We start from the raw sequence: 10,036 nt of genomic DNA, 5'->3' as shown, positions 1-10,036 counted from the left end.
AAGCGAATGGGGGAGGGGCAGAGAGAGAGGGCGACAGAGAATCCCAGGCAGGTTCCGTGCTGTCAGTGCAGAGCCCGACCTGGGGCTTGACCCCATGAACCGTGAGATCATGACCAAAGCTGAAATCAAGAGCCATCACGAGCGGGTCACTCAACCGACCGAGCCATCCAGCACTCCATCAAGTGAATCTTAAATAACTTTTAATGATTTAACAAAGTCATGAATGGACTCAGAGCAGCTGTCTTGTATTTTTATTGAGCAGCCATAAACTTTTCCTTTTAAAACAAATCCAACAGCTTATGCAGCTCATGATCCAAGACCTTCCCACACACGCATTCACAACTCTGTGGCAAACTTTGAGAATAAAACATAGGCAAATAGTGAAATAATCCTTAAATAATCTTCACTCCAAATAAAATAGGTCTGCAAACGTTTCCTAACAAAATCTAGTACAACCGTCCCGTTTGTGCTGAGATCCTCCCGTGTGCTCATAATTCCACTTATCAACTGACTTTGAAGGAAAGAAAAATAAGAAAATGAGCCCTATTTTAAAGCTGACGCTTCTTGACTCTCTTCCAAACCTCCTAAAAAGTATTTTCTACTTTAAACCTAAAACGCTTCTAAGTCACTGCACTGGCTTTTCAATAAATTCCTTCTGTTGCTCATTTTCTGACATTGTATACATCTGTCATGACTAAGTTCTTCCCAGGGTTCTCTTGTGCTTATTACTGTAAATATTACTATAATTACTAATAAATTTACCATGCCTTGGGGGTTTGGAAACCTTAGAGAGTTATACCTTTATTCTACCCGTTTTAAACGAACAGTAGAGGGTGATGAGTATGTCTGTTAGGATGACTCATACTAACATAAATCGTTGACAAAATTATGTAAATATTTACCTTCCCACCTCCTCCAAGTGGGAAAAATACTGCCTGGCTCTCTCGGTCTGAGGTGGCCTTCTTTAAAACCATTTACAGGAGTTTGCCCTCTGCCCCAGAATCTCCCTTCAGATGCGGTCATCTGGGAATGACACGTAGCAGTCTTTGAAACCTGCCTCACTATGGGGGCTGCTACCCAATCTCCTACAAGCTTCAACTATCCCCCTTCCTTCAGGGCTGGTTTTGTGTTTACTTTTCCCAAAGTTAAAAAAAAAAAAAAAAAAAAAAAAAAGCACAATTAAATTCTATTGGTGCTACTACAAGGAAGACCTAAATACCATACTCCCCCACCCGCCCCCACCTTCTCTCGCTCTGAACTCTCCCTCCATCCTGTATCCCAGCATCAATGCACATCCGAGTCACAGGCACTGTGGCCTTCAGCTTTAGCTTCCTCTGGGGCTGATCTGCGTCCACGTTAATATGATCTAAATTGTGTTTTCTGTTCTTCAGTATTACTATAAACACATATTTAACAAATCTGTATGTATTCGTATATTTCACAAAGATCTAAAAGTGTTCAGTCATATGCATTTTATGGATTGTTAGTAGCCTACTTTATTATTTTTTTTCTGGACCCCCACACTTGGCCTCCCGATATCACATGTCCATATGCTATAATCTAGACAGTTCCTAAAATGTTGGCTGTGTGTTGAATGACCATTAAGATAAGAGTCTTCTCTCAGAAACCCCACCCAGGCTCAGCGAGGATTTAACCATTTCATTACAGGCGAGCGGGTATTCTTTTTTACAAGTTCTTCTGTCACAGTATTGCCGTCTCCGGATGCCATGTCATGCTCTGAAATGAGAAGGAATACAAATCATGCATGTCCAAATGTTGATAACCCTAAGATCAAGAACAGTTTTATATTATTTTCTTTAAATTTTTTTAACATTTATTCATTTTTTGAGAGACAGAGAGCACAAGCAGGGGAGGGGCAGAAAGAGGGGGAGACACAGAATCTGAAGCAGGCTCCAGGCTCTGAGCTGTCAGCACAGAGCCCAATGTGGGGCTTGAACTCGTGAAACGCGAGATCATGACCTGAGCCAAAGTCGGATGCTTAACCGACTGAGCCACATGATGCCCCTATATTATTTTCCCTTGTAATAACAAGGGATTTACAATAATTTTTTTATAGATTCAAAGAGTCTATACTCACTGTATTCACCCACTCTCTGTTAATCGGCACCTCCCATCTGAGTCAGCCCCTACCGCCGACTGATTTCTCCTCATACACCTGTTACCACCAGGCATTATCTTATACATGCATTTGCCTTTTTTATTTATGTGTTATTTCACTCCACCACTAGAATATCAGCTCCAAGAAGGCAGAGGCTTTGTTTTGTTCATTGCTACTACAGTGCCTGGAACATAGTAGGCACTTAATAAATACTTATGGAATGAGCAAATGCTATAAGAGTAGATCTTTAATAAGATTTTCCTATTATCTGGTATGGAAGAAGGGTTAGCTTATTTTGTGGCTCCAGAAGGCAGAAGGCAGACCAAAGGGCAGAACTTTTATAAAGACGGTTTTTGCTCAAATAAAAATTTGTAATATTTAGAATTTTCCAAAATGAAATTTGTCTGCTTCTAAGAGTAGCGAAGTGTATTTGCCTCAACAGTGCACATCCTAAAATGGAGCCCTGTACGATTCGTGCAGCCCGGCAGATGAATGTATGCAAAGTAATCAAATATTCCAGATCTCACTGTCCCTGTCCCCCTAAAAAAAAGCTACTTATAAATTCCCCATCTCAGAAAATTGGAAATCTCACTACAAAACAACAACAACAAGAAATGGAAATAGGAAACCCACTTGACAAGATCGTAGTAGCCATTAGATAGAAATCTAGAGAAGACGAGCTCATGCAATCAGGGCATGGAAGGGACTTCCAGAAGTCCCTGTGCGGACGAACGTTGGCACCATTTACAAAGGCTTTGAAAACAGATTCGCACAGAGGTGATGTGAAGTTGATAGCCAGACAAGCCCCCTCCTATAAATGGTAGCACATGAACCCTGGAAAGTCACAAGGAGACAAGGTACCACTGAGCAGTGGAGCTCCTATGCTGCCTCTCCACAAAGCCTTTAGGATATTCTGCTCCCATCCTGAACCTAAGGTTTACCAAGATTAACCAGTAATCATTTTTGTTGCTCTTTAGCTAATGGGGGGAAAAAAAAAACAAAACCCACATACCTCGGGTCAGACAATGCTTTTCCCATAGATTTCTACTAAGAATCTTGATACCTAATTTGGGTATAGAAATGTTTTTTGTGTGTAACCCCTAATGTAACTTCCACCCAGAAAAATATGTGTGGCCAAGGCATCTATCTAGTAGTCAAGACATCTGCAGAATCTGCAAGCAAACAAGCAAGGGTGACACGCCGAAGGGAAAGAGACTGTCCAACAGTCCAGTGGAGAAGAGGGCATGTGGCTGGGTATACAATGGAAGGGACGGATGTGAGGATTATTATCCTTCCTGAGGATTACTCCAAAGGTGCTCTCATGGCCTCCCAAGCATTCTTCCCAAACACCAATAAGATTCACAAGGGAGTCCATTCTCTCTCTCTTGGTGGAAAAGGTTTAGGCACAATCATAAATGAATGAAGAGGAATTCAGAAGTTCTTTAAAGTGTTTTGTAGTCTGCAGTTTTGAGAAGGCGAAATAAGACAAAAGAAGATGCAAGCATTTGAGACAGCTGACTGTCCTGAGACAGTAAGTTTCAAACCTGTACTGAAGTAGTCAAATCATTCAAAAAATGTGCAGGTCTAAGATTGATGGTTTCCAGGGGCTGGGAGTTGAGGAATGGGGACAACTGCTTACCGGATAGTGGGGTTTTATTTTGAGCTAATGAGAATGTTCTAGAACGGGACAGAAGTGGCGGCTATGTAGCGTTGTTAATGTACTAGCTACCACTGAACTGCTCACTTCAAAATGGTTAATTTTATGTTGTGTAAATTTCACCTTAATATCAAATTTTTTAGGACTTAAAACTCAATCTTTTTCCATTTTGCTTTTTAAGTACCATAGGACAAGTCCTAAGTATTTAACCTATTAATGACTTTCTCAATTTCCAGATCAAATCGCCACAAAGATGCTCACCTAATAGCTTTAAAAACAGGGGTTTCAGTTTAGATAAATGTTTAGGGGCATAACCACACTTCAGCATAATAATTCCCTTCTTAGCACAATATTTCCTCCTTCTCTTAATGTACTTAATTGTATCCATGTGTAAGAAGGAGGTAAAATTAAGAAATAAGTACATTTGCCAAATATTTCAAATCTTAATTTGAAGCACAAAGAACCAGAAACAAAAACTAAATAAAATGGACTTGGATTGTCAACTATTTATATCTAAGGGGGAGAAATTGCATAGTTTGTTGATACTAACAGTTTCTGTGACCACATGTTGTTTTAAATGTGCTATTTTCAATTTAATGAAGTTTTACTATACTGATTGTTTATCCAACAAGGTAACCAAATATGTGCACAGCACCATCTTATACGTTGTATTTCTCACATTCTAAAACCTGATAAGAAATACACATGCATGAACAAGCATCATGTGGCTATTACTACAATTTCATTCAAAGGCTTAGAGATAATTCCCAAGTTTCGGTCACAGATACTGTCTCTTATCCTCTCCAAAATCTATAAAAACACATGCTGGGAAATATTCTTTGGAAATACTTCCATTTGGTTAAGAAGAAGTGTTCTATATTTTCTATCTTGGCTCTTAAACCTTATCTAATAAATTCTTGAGGGTATTTTTTCTATGTGAAGTTGAGAGAGAAGTAACTTTGTCTACTATACATAAACATCACTGAAGAATTTAAGGAACTTTGTGTATCTTGGTTATTTTCTTATTACAGGTGCTTTGGTAATCAATCATATTTATTCTCCGTATGGCTGGGTAAACTTTATGGAAAAATGTATAATCCTCAAAATTATGAATAAAAATCTTTAAAAAAAAAAAAACCAACAACAGCAACCGAACTCAATCACCACCCCTTTCCCCTGAGTAAAATAAAAAACAAAATCATTCAAACCAATGCTTTATTCTAATCCTCTATATTGCTTAAGTTATTCAAACTGAAAATGAGATTATTGTTCTGATGTTTGTACTGAAATCGATTCTTTTTTTTTATTTAAAAATAATTTTTTAATATTTCTTTATTTTTTGGTGGAGGGGGGGAGGGGCAGACACAGAGGAAGACACAGAATGTGAAGCAGTCTTCTGACTCTGAGCTGTCAGCATAGAGCCAGACATGGGGCTAGAACTCACAAATCATGAGATCGTGACCTGAGCCAAAGTTGGACGCTTAACCAACTGCGCCACCCAGGTGCCCCTATACTGAAGTCAATTCTTACCTGTAGAAACAAGTCTCCTGTTGGAAGTCTTGGCTACTGAATATTGGAGGAAGGGAAATTTCAGACATTTGCCAGTCACTCTGTCACATATGCCGGACTGACAGTTGCATGTCTCCTTGCATTCCATCCCGAAGGTGCCGTAGGGACAGTCTGAGGACACAAGATAGGTTTAGAGAGGGAGCTGCTCCTTGTGCACGAGCCCCTGCCCGCACAGCCTCCATATCTGAACACACCTCGTGAACCTTGACTGTCAGATACAAACCACTTCTTTAAAAAACCCAAGTTTGGGAAGTTGAAACTTTAAGTCACAAACGTGAAATCACACCCCAAGAGCAGGACACCTCGGCTCTAGTGTCCTGCTCTGGAGTTTAGTTGAAGACAGCTAGACACAACCAACATCCTTGAACCAACCTTAATTCTGTTCACTTTTTGCTTAGGTACCAATGGACAGGTTCCCGAGACTGCTTCCGTGACAGGTCGGTGAGGTGGGCAATTGAACAGACCTACGGATCAGCTGCGAAGGAGTTTAGGGGCGCCTGGGTGGCTCAGTCGGTTAAGTGTCCGACTTCAGCTCAGGTCACGATCCTGCGGTCAGTGAGTTCGAGCCCCGCGTTGGGCTCTGGACTGATGGCTCAGAGCCTGGAACCTGCTTCCAATTCTGTGTCTCCCTCTCTCTCTGCCCCTCCCTCGTTCATGCTCTGTCTCTCTCTGTCTCAAAAATAAATAAACGTTAAAAAAAATTTTTTAAAATATAAAAGATGTGACGCTGTCTTTGAATCCACCGTACTCACAAACAACTCGCTATTTTAAAATAGCAACATATAGGAAAGGACCCCACGCTACCCAGGGACTGAGAGAGGTGTCGATGCCAGCTGTCCACCAAGCGCTCAATCCTCAGTCTGTGCCAGCTTTCATCAGCTACCTTATCTGTTGACACGGCAGTACAGGTCACCTAGCTCCCCTGGATGTTAAGAGGATTTTCTAGTAAAATGTTCTGCAAACCTAAGATGTGCATGCTAGGAAGAACGAGAAAGCTGAAGACTTTGCCTATATACCTCAAATCTGGAAGCATTTAGAGCATCAGCATTTTCATACCTAGACTCAAACATATTATGCTGAGAAAAGAACAAAATCACTTATTAAAAATGCAGGATTGTTATGACATAAACAGCATCCCGATAGACCCCCCTATCCTTAACAGCCAAGCAGAATAGATGCAGAATACGTATTCTCTTGGCATGAGAATCTTCTCGTACGTGTACAGTCACACATGGGGGAGAAACGAACTGTGAAGCAGCCGAGCCCTTAGCAATCTAATATTCCACAAGAATGATCGAGGTAGACATGAATGAACTTTATTTGGGGAAGAGATTTAGAGTTCTTCTCACTGGCATTCTTCAGATTGCGGAGGAGCCTGGTTTTAAACACTGGCCCCTCTGCTCGCAAGAACAGCCCTTAAAAAGGATCCCCAAAAGCCTCTTTCGGAAGAGCATACAGGATTGGAATTTGAGTGCGTCTCCAGTGACATTGAAAACTCAAACTTTAGCCAAATTCTCAATTATGCCTCTGTTTCATCCCCTAGCGTATTGAGTAGTGCTGGGCGGATAGCAGGTGTTCAGTAAATAGATGTTGGCTGGCTGATTGTTAACTCGGCAGCCTAACGCCAAACATCTGAATATTGAGAAAACATCTGGATGTGCAGCTAACGTATACGGTTCTGTGCAAAGGCTGAAAGAGGGAATCCGCCTACAGCAAAATCCAACGTCTCTGTCTGAAGTTGCTGAGTTTCACGCAGGGTCACTGTTTCCAGCAGAGAGAAAAATGTTTGAAACCAGACTCGCTTGCAGTCTGAAGGATGCCAAGAAGAACAATCCTAAGTGCATTTTAAGAATCTATCCCGTTAACAGCTGCCTCAGTCATTCAGTAGAAGGGTAGATTGCTAAAGATCCCATAGGCCTTGTGCCATTTCTTTACCCACATGTGACAGGGCATTTACAGTCCCATTGATAGAGGCAATTTTTGTGTCCAGAGAAAAAACAATCCACTGCAAATATTTGCTATGTGACAAGTATGATCGGTTGAACTACTTCCTCCCTAAATTCCTTACGTGAAATCCTGTAATTTATAGAAAATACAGGTTCTCCTCAGCTTAAATAAATGCTCGTGAATGTTCACACACACGCACAAAAAAAGGTTCCTCAATATTCTACCTTTTAGTGGTTATAAGCAAAACTAAACTGAGCAAAAAATAAAATTCTCTTCCTCCTGCAAGCATTCATTTCCTAATCTTTAGGAATGTTACGTTCTGCGGGTGAAAAGGTAATTGATTTCTAAAATATTTGTCTAAAAGGTAGGTGTATGAATGAGACTAGATCAATGGTGGATTATTATCGTTCATAAAAGCATACAACTGTTTCAATTACATAAAGTATAAGAATGAAATAAGAAAGAAAATATAAGAAATACCATACCCAGCCTCTTTAATCATTTTAAAAGCTGCTTTGTATTATAAAACTGATGCATGGGGCTATAGCGTATGTGTTTCATCTTAATAATAGCTTTTAATTATGAGATCATGAAGTATCCATATATATATTTTAAATCACCATTCTTTTGACCCAAACATTTTTTAAACTACAGTCACTGAGTTTGAAATAAATTCTACAGATGTGTAACTACATTGTTTAGCTATGATTTCAACCTAATGACACTTCTTTTAAGTCTGCAAACTCTCATTCTTCACAGACTTCCAATTTTTATTTTTCTTGACTGTTATTTGTACTTGTCTGAGACCATCTGCCATTTTTCTAGGTGATCAAACACTTCCATAAAGTGGAACGAGGCTTGTTTTATACTTCAGGGTACCCTCCTTCAAGAATGTGAGTCATTTCGTTTCATGATCAAACCCCACCCTGTTTCACAAAGTGCATCAGCCGTTCATCAGAAATACATGATCTTGAGAGATGCCCACCAACCCATGGACCCTTTCAACATCAAAGACTCACTAAGCCCCAGCCTAGACGCCACCAGCGGTTATCTAAGCGCAGACCTCTGTAATCACTGGAGACAGCACCTAAACCATCCAAACAGATTACCTGTGAAGTTTCTAAAGTTTTCCAGAAAGGGAGGTAACACGATTTCTCATCGCAACTTTTTTCCTTCCGTCTCCTACACACACATAATGAGTGAAATGCTGTCTTGCTTTCTGTGCTTTCCTGCACACTGGCTGTCAGTTGCTGTTCGCAGAGTTCTCTCTCTCCCTGTGACAACACCCTTGCCGGGCCTTGCTCCTAAGCCACCTGCACTTTCCCTCTCGTCCTTGAAGGGAAGCCTCCTTGCCTCCCACGCTGGCTAAAAGCCCTCGGTGTGCCCTGGACGGGGAGGAGCAGGGGGTCACTCTTTACCTTTGCAGATACCAAACTCGTCACCAAAGTCATCTTCCTCACTGTAAAACTGACACCTGAGCCCCGGGCCACACTTGGCGCCGTCCATGCCGGAGACGGTGCGGTAGCAGGTTTCGCCCAGGCCCGCGGCGCACACCCGGCAGCAGCCGCAGTCGTCCAGCACTGTCCGCTTGCAGCTCAGGCTGCTTTTGCACTCGGCGCGGTCGCATCGCTCGGGGCAGTCGACCGCGTACTTGGGGCTCCAGGTCGTCGCCAGGTGCGCGGGTACCAGGAGCGTGGCTAGCAGCAAGAGGCTCTTCATGTTTCCCGCCGGCTCTGGCTCAGCTCCCTGCGGGCGGCGTGGTTCTCTGCTGGCGGGAAGCAGCTGTCCAAAGTGGTAGCCGAGCCTCTGCCTACACGTTTATGAGCTTTATACACTGGGTTGCCCGCATGCTTCCCCGTCATCAATTTCCTCAACCCAGCAGCAGCGCTGTCCTCTTGCCAGGCTCTCTTGTTTTAGTTTATGAAATCCAGGATGAAGGCTGGATTAACACGCCGCTGCCATCCAGGAATTGAAAAGCCCAAGCTGATGTCATCTGTTATGTTTAGATGGTTGTTTTGCATGAGCACTGAAAAACTCGCTCACATCCGTCTCGAGGGCTCAAGGACGTCTGTGAAGGGGGAATAAAGAAGGTTGCATACCTTCCTTCGGGACAGGAATTGTTCTGACACCGGCATATCACTTGGGCTGTGGCTTTGTCTCAGAGCCTCTGGAGTCAGGAGGAAAATGACATCGACGTGAATCATCAGGACGAAAGAAGCTCCTTTAAACAAAATAAATAAACATTTGGTATTTCCCCTCAGTAAACAGTTATGAGCTCACTTGGGAGAAGAAAGAGTTATATTGTGCCTTTTCAATACTTAGAAGAAAGGAAATATTTGGAAAGGGATTTTTTAAAGACCCCTCTCTTCCTTCCTCCCTCCCTTCCCCCCAAATGTTATCTCTAAAACAATTCATGGCACATATATCTAAGTTTATCATGGATGGAGCTGTATTTCTAGTAAGATGTGGAACTGCAGCTGAGAATTTTCTTTCAAAGTAATACGAAACCCACAAAAGAGGTACGATGCTGCTGGCGCTGTTTCTGGGTTCCTCAGTTCTGGAAAAACTTATCAGTTGGACTTCTGACCCAGAACTCCCTGGGGAGAGGGCTCATCCATCACCGAGTCTGGCTGTCCAATGACTGAGGCCATTCGGAGCTCTATCCCCTCACTCCTGGCATCTCTCAGAGCCCTCACTAAAAACCACCAAACAAGGCAGTCAGCCCAAGGAAACAAGCGAGCCAG

The 10,036-nt window shown here is 42.2% G+C and overlaps 1 protein-coding gene across 1 annotated transcript; it reads right to left on the bottom strand.

Moving 5' to 3' along the window:
- Positions 1–236: 236 nt before the first annotated feature.
- On the bottom strand, positions 237–9,530 carry ESM1 (endothelial cell specific molecule 1). The gene is made up of 3 exons (XM_045438022.1): positions 8,711–9,530; positions 5,307–5,456; positions 237–1,737 (listed from the first exon to the last, which is right to left on the bottom strand). The coding sequence occupies exons 1-3, from the start codon at positions 9,009–9,011 to the stop codon at positions 1,640–1,642; spliced, it is 549 nt and encodes a 182-aa protein (XP_045293978.1). The 5' UTR covers positions 9,012–9,530; the 3' UTR covers positions 237–1,639.
- Between the last annotated feature and the right edge of the window lie 506 nt (positions 9,531–10,036).

Source organism: Leopardus geoffroyi, chromosome A1 (genome assembly GCF_018350155.1).
Source record: "Leopardus geoffroyi isolate Oge1 chromosome A1, O.geoffroyi_Oge1_pat1.0, whole genome shotgun sequence".
In the NCBI taxonomy this organism is placed as follows: Eukaryota; Metazoa; Chordata; class Mammalia; order Carnivora; family Felidae; genus Leopardus; species Leopardus geoffroyi.
The sequence above is the reverse complement of the archived record's forward strand: the minus strand, read 5'-3'. Positions and strand labels throughout refer to the sequence as shown.

Excerpts from the sequence above, each read along its gene's own strand:
- ESM1 (XM_045438022.1), bottom strand. The coding sequence starts at position 9,011 with ATGAAGAGCCTCTTGCTGCTAGCCACGCTCCTGGTACCCGCGCACCTG. Across the intron at positions 5,457-8,710 it reads CGAGTTTGGTATCTGCAAAG|ACTGTCCCTACGGCACCTTC; the intron begins GTAAAGAGTGAC and ends TTGTGTCCTCAG. Across the intron at positions 1,738-5,306 it reads CAGGAGACTTGTTTCTACAG|AGCATGACATGGCATCCGGA; the intron begins GTAAGAATTGAC and ends TTCTCATTTCAG.